This window comes from Hermetia illucens, chromosome 2 (assembly GCF_905115235.1).
Source record: "Hermetia illucens chromosome 2, iHerIll2.2.curated.20191125, whole genome shotgun sequence".
NCBI lineage: Eukaryota > Metazoa > Arthropoda > Insecta > Diptera > Stratiomyidae > Hermetia > Hermetia illucens.
Window position 1 is genome coordinate 175,374,930 of NC_051850.1, and position 16,753 is coordinate 175,391,682.

Below are 16,753 nucleotides of genomic sequence, written 5' to 3' on the forward strand. Positions count from 1 at the left end.
TCGGATGAAAGGAAGGAATTGAAAGCTCTCTTGACCGCTTCGAGGAATTGCCGGCGTGATGCTCCCGAACTCCGACACCGAGCGAAGTCCCAAGAAATTCAGCGTAGTGTTCGCTGTGAGAAGAGAGAATTTTCTATTGCGCTGGTGAGGGAAGCGGAAGATGCCACAAAACGCAATGATTTCAGGAGTGTATACCGCATCACCGCACCAGAGATTGCTTGTGGTTGCAAATTTCTCGATGGTCCTGTGAAGGACGTTAACGGTTGACATCTCGTCCACGATGATGAAGGGTCGAAGAGGTGGAAAGAACACTTCAACACGGTTTTCAACCGTATCACATCTGATGAAGCTCCTCCTCTTGTAGATGAAACGGCTAGTCACCGTAACTGTTTCTACAAGTGGAAGAGAAATCACTTCGCCAATCAATACACTCAAACGGAATAAAGCCGCTGGGCTTGACGGTCTCCCCGCATCTCCATTTATCGCTGCACCTGCAGTTACTGCAGATCTTATATTTCCATTTGTAAGGAACTTATGGGAATTAGCAACTTCTCCCAGAGAGTGGAAGAAGCAGATGATCGTCAAGATTGCAAAAAAGGTAACCGTTCTGAGTGTGACAATTGGAGGGATATTTACGTTGCAAAGACAATAGTTTAAAAGAAATAATGCTGGAACGCATCAAAAATCATCTCAACAGCTTGATGAACAGAGAGGAGGCTGGTTTCCGCTCCAGATCCTCGTGCATTGATCGCATCCACCCGATCGTTTTAGAGCAGTGCATGGAGTTTATATTTTTATTGCACTTGATCTTCATCGATTTCGAGAAAGCTTTCGATAGTGTGAGCAGGGAGTGTATCTAGAGTGCTCTATGCAGGAAAGCATCCCGGAAACATATGATGGTACAAAATGCTACACCGAGATTAAATTTCGCAAGACTTTGAGGTCCAAAGCGGAGTCAACCAAGGTTTCATATTGTTAACGATATTATTTCTTCTTGTTATCGGTGACGTTCTTCATGTCCGGAGGACTTGAAGGAATTCAAAGAACGATGACATCGTTCCTTAAATACCTCCACTACGCTGTTGAGATCTGTTTGCTCTCTTACCGGGTAATGGACCTTGACCAAATGGTTCTGAAAAAATTGGCAAATAGAGTTGGACTAAGGATTAACACCAACAAAACCAAAGTTCTCAGTCTGACGGGTCACCGCACTCTCCCTATCTGCATTAATGGGCAGAGCATCGAAAGCGTCGATCAATTTGTACATCTAGGAAGCGCGGTTTCTGCCGACGACGACACCGAACTAGATGTTGCCTGTGGCATTGAGAGCGCTGCATTCGCTTTCGTTGCCCTGTCTGGAAATGCAGTTATCTCAACGGCGAAATCAGGTGGAGAATGTTCTGTGCTAGTTTTGTTTCTGTGTTGCTATATGGGAGTAGCACAGGGGAAAGTGAACTCCACTGTTACTCAAAAGTTCTAAGCCTTCGTTAATACCTATCTGCGACGGATCATCGGAGTACGCTGGCCTGACACTATCTCGAACGAAGAGCTTGGTCGGCGAACAAGCTTGGCACTCGTAGGCACTTTGATCGGAAGTCGGAAATGATAGTGAATAGGTTACACATTAAGGAGAGGCATGCAGTGGAACTCACTCTCCCAAGATGGTCGACGGGCGGATTGTCCCAAGGACACTTGGTGCAGAGCAGTAGAGGAGGAGTGCGAACGTCTTAGGAAATCGTGGCGCGAACTGAAGGGTATTTCAGTTAACCGTGAGCGATGGCGCATGGTATGGTTGACGCGCTATAACCCAGCGAGAGTAAATGGCAACCATATATATAATATGGAAATCATACTACAGTGAAAAGTTTTGCATCCAAATATCCTTACATAAGAAATACATATAGTTTTTTTACACCAGAAGGCCCGAGCTCCTGCTTTTCTACAAGTTTAGGGTATTGCGAGTATAATTTAGAATGTTTGTATTATTACTGTTATTAATATAATGATCAAGTGATTTCCTTTACTTCTCAGGAATCGGGACAAAGTCATCGAAGTTCTCAGGCACCAGAAGCCGATTCGAGCAAATCACAAATGAGTCTGGGAATAGGAGGAATGGCACAAATTATCGTTACAGCAGCTACTCCAATGGTGGATGATGGTGACAAATCATTCCCGCCGAAATCATCCTCAGCGACTGAAGCTAGTTCGGAATCCGATCAAGCAACCACTAAATCGACCGGTGTCAAAGAAAAGCAAAAAACCGAAGAACCAGCCCCGGAGGAGAGCCTGCCTGACCAGCAATCTGAAGTGTCTGTGATTGTAACAGAGCAACCACCGTCACCACCAGCCGAGCAAGAGACGAAAACCCCGGTGGAAGAGGAAAAACCTGCAGCTCAGGAGGTTCAGGATGAAAACCATTTTGAAGCTAACTTTGAAGCCAATTTCGATGCTAACTTTGATGATGCGTTTGGAGCCGAGACGGATTCGCCCAAACAAGTCGTTGGTGGGAGAGCTAGTATACCGGAGGAGTTGGCTCCCCATCAGTTAGCCCGTTTGCAGGACTTGAAGGAATCGAACGCATAAAGAGTTCTCATATTCTGTAGCTACTATTGAACATTATTATAGTGTTAACAATATGATTATATATTTTCTGTGCATATTACACGCAGCGTTAGAAACGGGTTGCGAGTAATTAGGATGCGGGTAGGCTAGGGTCTCACCAGGTCTTCTAAATAAAACCCGCGAATATCAGACGTAGTCATGTGGGAGCTGCGTGGAACCCGGAGAAAATCAGTTCTTGTTGACTGTAAATTGCGTTAACTTATTACAGATAATGTTGATTGGATCTAGTTAATATTGTTTCCGGTTCGGAAGAAATAGTGATGAATTGACGATTAAGCTTGAGTGTAAATTCGATTAAGATGGGGATTTAGGAGTTTATGATTACGATATTTTCGATAGTTCTCATGCTTTGAAATATTATATTGTACTCATGAAAGTATATTATCAAAAGTGAATAAATATTACCATTGCAAATCATACAATCTCTCGTTATAGAATAAATTAAAATAATTCTCTCAGTGAAACAATCCTCTCCTACCTTTGATATTATAAAACAACTGAATACTGAACATTGTTTACCTGTGGAGACAGACTTAAGGGAAACTAATTAATTATCAGTAAACGGACATAGATAATGGAAAAAAAACAACTGCTTTTGTTGCAAGGAAAGGTCGTATATTATTATATATTGAATATCCCTAGTGCATGTAAATCTATCACAAGAGTTTATAGAAAAAAAAACTAAAAGCAAAAATATGTATTAGCAAATATTCGCCATGTATATGTACTCAGCAGTACTTAGATAAAAATTGTCGTGTACGTCGCCCACGTCACCTTGAAACTACTTACATATAAACATTCATATTATTACTTATGCCTTGCTGCCTTGTGTAAACTTTAAACCAAGTTTCATAAACAAAAATCAAGTCTTACTTTACATTCGACTCCTTTCATAGAACGTCTGAGAAACCTTCCTTTCACCCTTTATTGCGTACGGATAAGTCTTAACATTATTTGGGGATTCCCCGATTCAAAATGACTGCTCTTTAGTTTGTAAGAGGCTTCGATGTATTGTGTATAATTTTATTATAATTATAAAAACGGTGACCGGATTCCGAGTCACAGATTTTAGGGAATATCGTATATATCTAAATGTTACGCCTATCTAGCACATACGCTCGTACATACATAGTATTCCTGCCAACGTATTATATTTTCTATTGAGACGTTGAAATCATTTCAACCTCAAATGATATTTTTTTTTTCAATTCTCGGGAAGGGCATGGACAAGGCGAAAGTCGAGGATGAGAGCGACCTAATTTTAAAGCAAAGCAGATTCGAATATTTTCAGGACATCTGAGCGGGTGTCCTTAGTTTTTTGCGGAAATTTATTTTTTTAGATAATTTGAATGTATGGCTGGCAATAAAATAAAAAATAGTTTCACACAGCAAACATACACACATGTACAATTAATATTCTAAGTTCTGGAATACGCTTAAAATCTTATCATGCTATTATTTAGCGAAATAAGTACGTGAATAATTGTTGAAGGAATTTCAAATTTAGTTTAGTTTTCAGTTGCAGTGAATGGAGGACATTTAGTTGTAAAAGCACGTAATCCAGTAAATTATCAATCTTAATTATAATTATATGAACTTGTGACTGTCAATTGACAAATATGTAAAAAATTGTACATTGCTAATTTAATGAAAAAAAAAAAGATATTTTTTTTTCTGTTCAGAAAAAAAGTTATATTTATATGCAACTCGATGCATAGACACATTATGTAAACTGTTACTAAGTTCTAATTTGAAATTGAACAAGAGAAATGACGAATGATGTAGCACATTAATAAATTGAAGGTTCTTAGTTTCTGGGAAATACTTTGTTTTTATTCTAGCAAGTCTTTTTCCTCTATTCTACAAAGTGAGAAGTTCAAATTTGGCAACGTGAATCCTTGCCATTCCCCCTTCAGAGTAGACTTGACAGTAGATGGCTGCTTCCTCATTACCAGCAATGTTTGGTTGCCCTGACACCCCCATCAGGAATGTTTCGTTCAGTGGGCTAAGTCTCAGCAGCATCTGATGACAATTCCACACCAATTGGCTTCATATGTCGTTTCTGTTTAGTGCTGATAATGCTGCCCGACTGTTGGTACAGATTCGAATGATGTGACCCCTCCATTTTTGTCGCAAACATTCTTCTGCTGCCAATAAAATGGCATATATCTCCGCCTGGAAAATGGTCGTCATTTTCCCGAGAGGTCAAGCCAGTTCCATAATCAGATTTCCCGAGAACACCTCTCCGCCCGATCCGTTTTCAATGACTGACCCGTCGGTGAAGATTATTAAGTCTGTAATCCCAAACGATTCGTGGCTATTTATCGACCATTCTTCTTCTTCTTCCTATTTTCAGTCTTTGTCCCGTTTTCAAGCGGGGTCGGCTCGTCATGATCGGTTTCGCTCTACCAAATGCCTGATTTGGATGGAACCTCGAGGCTTTTAAATCCACATTCAGCGTATCAAGCCACCGTTGTTTCGGCCTGCCTTTTGGTCGTTTACCATCGACTTCAATGTACAGACCAATCTTGGAAAGTGAATTCTCGTTAGCGCGAATTACGTGACCATACCATCGAAGACCCTCTCTCGCAATTTTTCCACGATCGGTGCAAGCCCATAACGATCGCGGATATCCTCACGCCACTAGTCCAAGGCAACATCTTAGTTTCCATTACCGCAAAACGCCGTTCATTGTCTTTTTTAGTTGGCCAACACTCAGAACCATAGAGGGCAGGACGGACAACATTGCGGTAAATTTTAGTTTTGAGACTTTCGTTGATACGTCAATCAATTACGGAACGCTATTTCATCCAGGTTGCGTTAATGCTTGAAGCAATTTCATAACGCAGTTCTCCATTGATTGATAGCGTTGACCCGAGATATTTAAATCGCTCAGTTCTGGGCAGGACACTGCCGCTGACAGTGATTATGCCTATTTCATGGGGATCGGTCGTCAAAAATTCAGCTTTTGTTTAGATTCAATCTGAGACCGTGTTGCATGAGGCGATCATTCCATTTTTAGACAAGTTACTCGAGATCATTTTTGCTATTAGATGCTAGAAAACATCATCTGCATAAAGCAGTGTATAGGGCAATGGACGTTGGATGTCCCGTGTGACGGTGTCCATAACAAGAACAAAAAGGAGTGGTGAGAGGGTGCTTCCTTGATGAACACTAACAAAGACACGAAGCGGTTTTGATACACCCGCCATACTTCGAAATTCACTTTTCGGATCGTGGTACAGCAATAAACCCAGAGTATGAGTTCTTCTGGCACTAAGTGTTGTCGTAAAGTATACCAGATGAGTTCGTGTTGCACACGGTCAAACGCTTTCTCCAGATCCAGGAATGCAATGTAAAGAGGGCGATGCTTCTCACGGTGTTTCTCAATGAGTAACTGCGCAGCGTATTTTGCGTCAGTAGTTCCGCAGTTTTTGACAAATCCGGCTTGATTCGCGGTTATTTTAACGATTTCGCGAATACAGTTGTCAAGAAGGCGTTCAAAAATCTTCAAGGTATGGGAAAGTAACCGGATCGGACGGTAATTTGAACATTCTGCTGTACTTTCTTGCCAGTCAGATGGTGTTCTTCTTTCCTGAATAACCCAATTAAAGAATTCGCCATAGTGTTGGGTCCCAGCTCTTCGCCTTCCAGAGTTGAGATGCGATGTCGTTAGCTCCTGTGGCGTTCCCTGATTTCATTCGTTTTATTGCCTCCTCGACTTCAGTTGCGCTGACAGCTAGAACTAATCCAAATGTCGGCAATGATTGTGGAAGTGGAGGATGAACCAATTCTTCAGTTGAAATCTGCTCGAAGTATTGTCGCCATCTATCTGTTGGGGCTCGACAGTTGGTAAGCAAAGTACTGTTCTTGTCATTAACACAACAGAAGTGTTCTATTTCCTGTGTGCGTTCGTGGTGGCTTTTGGCAAGTCGATACAGATCTCCCTCGCCATCCCGAGTGTCCAGTTTTTTGTAATGGTCTTTTTGTAATGGTCTGCTCGGGTGACAGCGACTGCTTTCTTTGCTTCCCGGTTGGCATTCTTATAAATTTGCCAATTGGCCGATCTTTTATCGTCGAGAAATTTGTAGTAGAGGCGTTTCTTTTCACGGGCCTTCATTTAAACATCCTCAATCCAAAGCCAAGTATCTCGGTTGATGTACCCGCTGTTTTATCTGTGGCTTATTTCGCAGGACGGCAATCAATCTCCGATACTGAGGTACGATGGTCTCATAGGGAACGGGTTTGCAATCAGTGACGGTGGTAAAATGTCGGCATCTTATGAGAATATAGTCGATTTGCGTTTTGCTCTTCCCACGCCGTCCATGCGTCAAGAATCCATGCACATTTCTCGACAGGACTGCCGCGTTGACTAAGGTGGACACCCTGTCATTTCTCCTTGTGACTAAATCCGATCATGTTGTTTTTAACGACATTGTATGCATTTTCTTGGTCGACCTGTCGCGAGACCTGTTACTAAGAGAGATCAGGTAGGATTTAGCATAATGGAATAACTCCAACTATACTCTATTTACCTCTTTCCCTGATCTCAGTATTTTATTTTTGTTTTACTGAGCTTGGGACCAGCATACTATGTTAATAGCATGGCGGAGTTGGTCGTCCTCTGGTTCAGTTCCTGTTATTCCCTTCAGGTGGTATACTATAATTTGAACACTTCAAAGCACCTGGGATGGATGACATCCATCCAGCGATGCTAAAAGAGGGCATAGAGGAGCACTTAGAGTAACTTCTAAAAAAAAATTTTCAAGGATGTCTTGCTCTGGGCTACGTGCCTTCCTTTTGACAGAAGGTGAAGGTAGTCTTTATACCTAAGCCTGGGAAAGATGACTATTCAAATCCAAACAACTTCAGGCAAATCAGTTTAACATAATTTTCGTTGAAATGTTTGGAGAGACTGGTTGAGCGACACATTCGTGTAAATGCGTTAAGGTCACACTTCAGTTCTGTGCGCCAACATCTCAAAATATAAAATGATAGCTGAGGAACAAAAAGTCAATGTAAAGCAGGCTGTCCATCAAAAACGAAATATCTCGACAGCCTACATCGATAATAAATCAGTCTTTGACTTCATATCACATTCGTGGTTACTATAAGTGTTACGCTTGTATAAAATCAACCCGAATGTCGTTCTTCTTCTGAGAACAGAGATGAAGAATTGGAGCACGAAGCTATCGGTATCCTCACAAACATCAGGGAAGATACCAATCAGGCCTTGCATTTTCCAAGGCGACTCTCTAAACCCACTGCGGTTTTGTTTGGCTTTGAATCCACTATCCCATCTTTTGCATGAAAGCAAAAGCATTGGCGAAATGTACATTAAGTCATTTAATGTACATTGACGACATCAAATTGTATGCCAAAGACGAGAACCAACTTCGTTCCTTGCTGGACATCACCATCCAGTTCAGCAGGGATATCGGAGTATAGTTGGGTTTGAAGAAATGTCGTATACAAACAATTGTTCGGGGAAAACACACCGACAACGAAGGATACAGCCAAAATAACATCCAAATTGAGGGTATGGATTCGGACGACGTCTACAAATAACTCGGAATATTGCAAGCAACAACACCTGCTGGGGCAATAATTAAATCAAAATTGCTGGGGGAATTTGAATGGCGTCTGGATCTTGTCCTGGAAACTGAGTTGTGTTTGCCATTCTTTATACTTTCGGTGTGATACAGTGGAATAATATGGATTTAGAATCTGTCAATAGATGGGTAAGGGTAGTTCTTGCAAAGAACAACATGCACAATAGAACTGCCGAGATATTGAGGATCATTATCCCACGTCACCAGGGAGGAAAGGGTGTACTTGATTTAAAAACATTGTACTATAATCAAGTGTATTCTCTTTGAGAAACAATCCTCTAGTTAATTACCCCAAGCTACCGTCATGGCAGATAATAAATTATCTCCTTTGCACTTGAGAAGCAGAGAATGGGATCCCATGTCGAATGTTACTTCAGTCCAACAAAAGATTGACAGATGGAAAGAGAAACCCATTCACGGAGGGATATAAAAAATTTGTTGTTGCCAGGCATTGACATCGAAGCCTTCAAAAAATGGTTGACTAATGGTGTACTTTTCTATGAGACCGAAGCATTCCTAACTTCAATTCAGGATGCTTCGCTCCCAACAAAAAATGGTAAACGGTACATTCTTCTCCAGTTGTAGGTTATGCAACTGTGAAGAGGAGACCATCCAGCACATAACATCTGCGTGCAGGATATTGAGCAGTACCGAGTACACCAATCGTCATAGCTCTGTCTGCAAGTTTCTCCACCAAAACCTTGCGTTGAAGTATAACTTAGTGACGACCTACCATTCTTATTATAAGTATATTCCGCAGATAATCTTGGAAAATGGTCGGGTCAAACTACTGTGGGTTCACACTATTGCCACCAACCACAGTGTTAATCACAGTAGACCCGATCTAGTTCTGCTTCTGAAGGAAGAACGAGCGTGCTTCATAATCGATGTAGCCGTACCGTTGGACCGGAACACTTGAAAAACAGCACGAAAAAATCCGGAACTACGGCCTCTTGGCGGATGATATGAAGCAGATTTGGACACTACAAAATATCGAATTAGTCCCAGTGGTAATTTCAGCGATCTTAGGGCTGGACTATACGTGGAGATGCAAAAAGCGGTTATTCTTGCAACCTGTGTTATAGTCCGAAGAGTCCTGTCCGGTAACAATCTGACCTTGTGGGTTTGATCCACACTGTCTTTGATTCAAGATTCATGTCTCTGTAGTGTAGAACCACCGCGTCATTGGCTGAAGTGTTTGCGACAATCGGGATGTAGGAATACATTTTCGCATGGTCGCACACACTTTGCGTTAAAACGCATCATCGCTGTGACGCGGGCCGTTGGATGTTGCCTTCAGTCCATCCTTAGGTTGGTCGCCCCACGGTCCGGTTGGGCGGGAATAGGGTCCGTGGGCTTTTTTAACTATATATATATAATCAATAAATGATTGTCAAAGAAGTTAAGTATAAGAAAGATTACGTATTACTAGTTCTTAGCTCTAAGAAATATTCATCGTCGATCCTCCCTTTTGTCTAGGGTTCCCCCCCATTATGTTTGAAACGGCATGGGGTGAACGTTTAGGTTGGAGTGGGCCGTCGTAGGCGCTATGAAGAAGAAAGGAAGACGGAGGCCACTCGTCGCGTCGATGTCCGAATTGTCCGTCCATTCCTCGCGCGTTATTTTTTTTTTGTGAGTTAATCCTCTCCCTTATTAGGTCGTTTAGCATTTTAGCTCCGTTTGGAATGAAATCTTCGGTGATATCACTCCGCCTCGAGACTTCACGTCTCTAATGGAGTAGTTTACCCCGAGGGGGTTTAGTTTTGTTGACTCCTGAGTCAAGGCATGTGATTAAATCTATGTGTCCTGATAGTGCGATGATATTTGAGAACCAGGAATCTTGGCCCACATCTCAACGAACTTCTAGCAGTCGGGTTAGCTCCAGCACGTCCCGTCAGGTTCCATATACTATCTCTCGCAGTCGGTGTTCTCGACTGGCAAACCTGTTAGGGAAGTTTCGTTGGTTGACGGTCTTGGTAATGCAACGCTGAACTCTCATCGTAGCAAATCTCCTCAACAGAGTCATATGAATTCCAAGCCTTGCTCAAAATAAACCACTTGCCTTCATTAGAAAGTGCACCACTCATACTTTCTTTGTAATCATAATTTGGTTTATTTTGAATTAATGAAATTATTAATAACTTTTCTGTTTCTTTCAGTTCTTTTAGATATTTCATTCAGAGGAAGGTCACAGTCTCTGTAGCTTTTTATTTTTACTTGTGCTTCGTTGGTTAAAGCTTTACCATGACCCATTATTGTTTCAAATCAACAAAATGCATTTAAAATACTCCAAGCGTTTAGTAATTATCATATTCTGACTAAAATCACAGAGTATGTATAGTTTAAACGCAAATTTGTTATTCTAGTGAAAAAAATGTGCACTTTGCAATCAATTAAAAAAAATTGGCGGAAAAAAGGTAATGGTAAATTTCCAGATCACAATTATTTGCTCGGAGAGATTACCTAAGAAGACAACGAAAAACCAAAACAAAAATACAGCAAAGTCACAAGAATATTAATTGATGAGCAAATAACGATGAGAAAACTCAGTGTAATTTCTAAATTCTATTTAAATAGTTAATGTATTCTCGTACGAGTTTAATACAGTCCCGCTCAAAAACTTGCTTTTAAAGCCAAAGCTGCGCAGCTACTTAACCACTTTTCAACATCGCCCTACATTCCCTTGTATGTTTTGAGAGCATTTTGACAGTAGTGCATTTCTGTACTCCACAATAGGTTTTCGGGCATTCCGACTTCTCTTATTCGCTGTCCGCGGTACCTAAGCTTCAAATTAAATAAAATGTCTAATTTATGTGAACCGCTGACACTAGCCAAAGGTAGATTTCGCGGTGTATTTTGTACACTTGGCGTTTGCGGGCTGTTGACTTCTGGGTTCCACCCATTTCACTTTGATTGATTTTTCAGATGTAAAGCGATCAATAGAATTACTGGAGAAGCTACAGGCGAGTGGCGAGTTCCCGTCAACAAAACTAGCCGCGCTGCAGAAAGTGCTCCAGAGTGACTTCTTGAATGCGGTCAGGGAAGTGTACGAGCACGTATATGAGACAGTGGACATCCAGGGCTCCCAGGACGTCCGCGCGTCGGCGACTGCGAAAGCCACGGTAGCTGCGTTTGCGGCAAGCGAGGGACATGCTCATCCTCGGGTCGTTGAACTACCCAAGACCGATGAAGGTGGGAGTCGCCCTGTTTTGTAGGGCGTGTAGAATCTGTTGCATTGACCTATTTTCACTTTAAGGTCTGGGTTTCAATGTGATGGGCGGAAAGGAGCAGAACTCGCCGATTTACATCTCCCGGATCATCCCTGGAGGAGTAGCAGATAGGCACGGCGGCTTGAAGCGAGGCGACCAACTTCTATCAGTAAATGGAGTGGTGAGTTCGTTAACGCATTAATTCCGGCAACCGTGGATTGATTTTGAATTCTTTCCAGTCGGTGGAAGGAGAGAACCACGAAAAGGCTGTGGAACTACTAAAGCAAGCAATTGGGTCGGTGAAGCTCGTTGTGCGCTACACGCCAAAGGTGTTGGAGGAGATGGAGCTACGTTTCGACAAGCAAAGGGCCGCCCGCAGACGCCAATACCAGTAACCGCCCCACCAGCAACCACTTGTCGTTCAGAAAAGTTCATCGGATTCAAAGTATTCAGCATAAGGCCATGTTATTTGTGTTTTCCATTTTATTTTATTTGAACAAAATAAACTTCAAAGTTTACGGATCGAATTTCTCTATGGACGCGCCGACGCCTTCCTCCTCGTACTCTTCCCGGGTCAGGATCATCTCCGAGAAGTCGGTCGACTGGCACAGCACTCGCCCGCCCTGCCAGGGGAAGGCCACGGGGCTGGAAATATGAAAATTGGATTTCAGTGTGTTTTAGTTGTGAATGGACGAAGGGACTCACTCCTCGGTTATGATTACTTTCACCTCCATGTCGTCCGGGGCCAGTGCACGAAGTTCGGTCTGCAGACGTTCCCCCATTCCTGGGATCAGGGCACAGCCGCCGGTCACTACTATGTTTTCGAGGAGGACATGGTGGACGGGCGGCGGACAACTGTCCAGTGCGTTCATGATGGCCTCGCTTACCCCCATCTGAAAGAGTCGCGTCGGAACGGTTACAAAGGCGATCATTGAATTAGCCACGAACAGGTTCTACCTGTTGAATTCCCACGTCTGAAGGGTTGAACAGTAGTTCCGGGACGGTGAAGCGCTCGTTGTTCAGTTTTATGGTTTGTTGTTCGGGAGCCGGACCTTCAGGTTTTTTCACGTAACTGGAACGAATTAAGAGTCGTTTCACGAGAGATTGCTTTTTATGCAGAAAGATCGGGTACTGACCCTCTATTGACGGTTGTGAAGTCGGGCAGCACGTACTCCTGGATGATCGTGTTCTCGGGGTAGCGCAACTTCTGGGTTTTCATGTCGCGCTGGAAGTCACTCGAGACGAAGCAAACGTCCTCCTTGATTTGGTTCACCACGTACGACTCGTCCATCATATTCAGATGCCTGAAACCAATTCAAATTATGACGACACACAATGGAAAATGCACTAAGCAAACCTGTAGGAAATAATCTCCTTCAAATGGTTCGTGAGGACCTTCCCGCCTACGTCTATCCGGCGGATCGCGTTCTTGATCTTCTCGCCCTTCACATACGGCACGATGTGCGTGAAACTGTACCCCATATCGACAATAATGCAGCAATCCGCCGGGACCGTGTTGCTCTTCAGGTGGTGCAAGGCGCTGAGGTCTGCTGCCGTCGTCCTGAACAATGCGTCGCACTCATATTCTTCGAAAAATATTTCCGTCAATGCCTCCTGGATGCTGTGGAAGTTGAAATGCGGCTCTGTTATGATGAGGGTCTTCTCGGACAAGTTGATTCCGCAGCAATCGGGGCTGAATATGTGGTCCCAAACGGTTTTCTGTCGGAAGAAGCCGCAGAGTAGTAACAGAAACTTGAGATTATTTCCTACTGTACCTGCGTGTCCCAGTTCAGCAAGTATCCTCTCTGGAATGGTAGCAAGTAGAAGAGGCCGGATGCGTCTCTGCATTCTTTGATTTGGTCGCCGATAAATGCTCGTCTCCTCTCGGACTTGGCTTTCATGATGCAGTTGGGAATGAGTCTAAAACCGAAGTCCGGGCATTAGAATTTTAACAGAAATGAATTAAAATAGTACATACTGTGGTGCTTCTTGAGAAGCAAGGCCCACTTTGGCTGTGTAAGCTCCATTATCCAAAATGCAGATGTTATTCATGATTACCGCAAAGACGACAGCCCTAGGAATCAACCTAAACCAATTGTAAACAACTTGAGTAAGTTATGCGAGTCCTCTTCTTACCTATCTTTGTTTTTCGAAACGTTCTGATATGGTTGGCTGTGAACAACAGTCACGGTTATATTTGATGGACAGAATGGTGTTTGTCTATAATAGACAATATTCAATGCAAACACATTTTCTGATACTAAACATTTTGCATGTATGTACCTACAGTGGTGCGAGAAAATAAAGACAGAGTGACATCATTTAGTTTCCAAAATAATATCGCTATGTCGTCGCCTATGGACTATGTTTCACTTCAACCTAACCTAGACACTCTGGTTCGTTGGTGCTCTGTTGATGGTTTACTGATGAACTCGGAGTAGGTTCCTTAGTCGGCTAAAAAATGAAACCTGCTGTTATCGGCTTTGAAAACATAAGTGAACGGCTATGCACTCTGCTCATGCGAGGCAAATTTAGAAACATAAGCCTCATTAACGTTCACACCCCTACAGAGGAGACTGCAGGGTCGTAGAAGGTTACCTTCTACAAGGCAGTAGAACGAACCCTTGAAGCCTGTTCCAGAGATGATGTTAAAATCATACTTGGGGATTTTAACAGGCAAGTAAGGACGGAGCCTGTATTCAGGCGATACGTCGGCTCCAATAGCTTACATCAAAACACAAATGATAACGGGCTGCGGATTATTCAATTAGCAGTGTCACACGAAATGGTCCCTGGTTTGTGCGGAAAGCGGTCCACAAACAAACGTGGGCATCTCCAGACGGGACCACTTTCAACCAAATTGACCACTTGTTGATCGAACACCACCCTGGGATGCAACGATAGCGTAAGTCAGGACACCAGACAGCGTTTAGGGATATCGAATTGGTGGACCTCGGCGCAAAACCGGGATGTCTGAAGTTCCTTATTAAGGCAGGCCTAGACCGAATACCGGTTGTTGCGCCGTTGATGATTATGAATGATGTCTGTTTTGGGATTTAAAGTTAAATATTGGTGTTATAAAAGGATTGTCATATTTAGATTTAGTTCAGTATCAGTTTGCTTGGAGATTTGGAATGAGAGAGAGAGAGAAACCCCTAAGTTTGTATGAAAAAAATGTCAGGAAGGAAAAAGTGTTGAGGAAAAGGCCCGTATTCTGGTTTTGGGGGAATGGAGTGATAGTATTAGGGAAATAGAGAGAACAATCAATTGTTTTGAGGCAAGTATTAGATTTTTTTTTAAAAGTAAGAGAGAGCTGGCAGTCCGCAAACAAAGGAGTAGGAGGAAACAGATGATTACTTCCCGGGCCAGGCGGTCATTAAAGCGAGCATCCTTGCGAAATATATTTGCTACTGCTCCTCAATTACGTACTGAATTGCTGGAAGGGGAAAATGCATCAGTTAGTGTAAGAACGATGTAGAGACGGTTGAATGAATTAGGATTCAGAGCTCGAAGACCTGTAAAAAAAAGCCGATTTCAATGAAGGCTATGCCCGAAAAAACACTTCCTCAGTAATGATGTGGGAATGCATAATATCCAAAGTAATTGGTAGGTTTTCATTTCTAAGCGGTGCTGTCAAGGCAGAAAAGTACAAAACAGTTATCGAAGATTGCGTTGTTCAGACGGTAGAAGCAATGCCTCATGCATTTGATGAAGTAATGTTTCAGGACGAGTCGGCTCCGTGTCATAGAGCTCGTACTGAAAGTAAACGAAATTTTTCCCGTGTCAAATTTTTTAGCTGTTTTATCTTCAATACGGTTGTTGTTCACAGATAAAATCTTGGAAAGAGAAGCTTGGCCATGGTCAGGAAACAGTCCAGATTTAAACCCCATGGAGAACATATGGACGTTCATGGAGCGACGACTGCAACAAAAATCGATAAAGAGCAAAGCCAATCTAGAAAAAATTTCTAGAAAAGATATAGCTTAATGAAATTCCGGACGATTTTATTGAAAATGTATACCAATCGATGTCCGCACGAGTTGCAGAAGTAATTAGGGCGAATAGTAAAGACGGAAAATAAAAAAAAAGCAAAAATTAATTTCTTCTAATTTGAAATTTATAGACACCTTCAGTTATCTAATTTCGTTCCCTCAAAACCCTTTTTGAACTCGAATTTTTTTTTCACACTAGCAATGCGGACATTTTTTTGTCGGGCACTATATGTACCTACAGTGGTGCGAAAAAGTAAAGACAGGGTGACATCTCTTAATTTCCAAAATAATAACAAAAAATTGAGGAGGCATTCCTCTTTTGATTGTTTAAGAAAAAACTTCCTTCGTTTGGACTACCCCTATCGACTCCGCTTTCTGAACCTCTACTGGATTTATGCACATGTTTCAAACTTTCCTAGGGTGTGATGTTTCTCTGCCTCTAATGACATGACTTACCGTCCTGTATCTTATAATACATATAACGCAGACATTTCCAACGTGCCCTTTGAAGAACGCGAAATCTACTTCCATTCCCTGAAACCTAGGCTTTGCAAAGTTACAACGTACAACAGCTTGGTCCTTTTAACTTCTCTTCTTTAAGTAGTTTTAAGTATAGAATGAGATTAATGCTTTCTCCTCCTTCTGATGGCAGTAAGTAATTGGAGTTTACTCGGAAATATTAAAAAATAATAAATAATTAGGGAGTTTCGACTTATAAAGCTGGGAAAACTGACAAGCATGCTTTGAGTTAAAGCATTTTTCGTTGACTTACGATACAACATTCAGCACATGTACAAACCTATTTTAGTAAAATTTGAATTTTCAACCCCATTCCCATAGGAGGTTGAAAAGTTTATAGAGTTGGAAAGGGGAGGTGCCCCCTCGTTATACCTGGGGAAAACTCGTGGCAGTCAGCCTCCCCTTAAAAAGTTATGGTCCCTTAAAATGGACTTTTTTGATATCATCATGGCAATGCTTGCGATTTTAACCTTACCCCGTGAAGGGGAGAAGATATAGGGAATATGTGCGTGAAGGGAAAAAAAGGGCCTGAGCAATCATCAGTGCGATATGCAAGATGGGTTAAAAAGGGGGCCGGACCACTTGCTCCTTCACCCCCTATCCACCTACCCAGGTGCAAAACTGAAAACTTTAAAAACACACGCCTTGCATTTGAGAAGATAATATCATAAATTCCCGTTCCTGTTGTTGTTTCAGAACTAATTGCTGAATATTTCTTTACAAAAACAGAAGTAATTCGATAATTGTCTTGAAGTGAACTAAATCCACCATGTGATTTACATAGTATGCTGGCCGCTAG

At 42.3% G+C, this 16,753-nt stretch overlaps 3 protein-coding genes across 4 annotated transcripts in view; 2 read left to right on the top strand and 1 right to left on the bottom strand.

Annotated features, from left to right (window-relative positions):
* LOC119648045 (protein nervous wreck) overlaps positions 1–4,444 on the top strand; it is a 29,303-nt gene extending 24,859 nt beyond the window's left edge. For both annotated transcript variants that reach the window (XM_038049497.1, XM_038049498.1), the window contains one exon: positions 2,032–4,444. In XM_038049497.1, the coding sequence (XP_037905425.1) occupies positions 2,032–2,583 (552 nt within the window). In that variant the 3' untranslated portion in view covers positions 2,584–4,444. The remainder of the gene's footprint in view (positions 1–2,031) is intronic.
* Positions 4,445–10,910: 6,466 nt separating this feature from the next.
* On the top strand, positions 10,911–11,961 carry LOC119649738 (protein lin-7 homolog C). Its single transcript, XM_038052020.1, has 4 exons — positions 10,911–11,071; positions 11,160–11,426; positions 11,491–11,624; positions 11,683–11,961. The coding sequence occupies exons 1-4, from the start codon at positions 11,035–11,037 to the stop codon at positions 11,836–11,838; spliced, it is 594 nt and encodes a 197-aa protein (XP_037907948.1). The 5' UTR covers positions 10,911–11,034; the 3' UTR covers positions 11,839–11,961.
* LOC119649737 (actin-related protein 6) lies at positions 11,909–13,566 on the bottom strand. Its single transcript, XM_038052019.1, has 7 exons — positions 13,422–13,566; positions 13,219–13,363; positions 12,801–13,162; positions 12,580–12,747; positions 12,401–12,515; positions 12,149–12,336; positions 11,909–12,088 (listed from the first exon to the last, which is right to left on the bottom strand). Exons 1-7 carry the CDS (start codon positions 13,493–13,495, stop codon positions 11,959–11,961), a joined length of 1,182 nt encoding a protein of 393 aa, XP_037907947.1. The 5' UTR covers positions 13,496–13,566; the 3' UTR covers positions 11,909–11,958.
* Between the last annotated feature and the right edge of the window lie 3,187 nt (positions 13,567–16,753).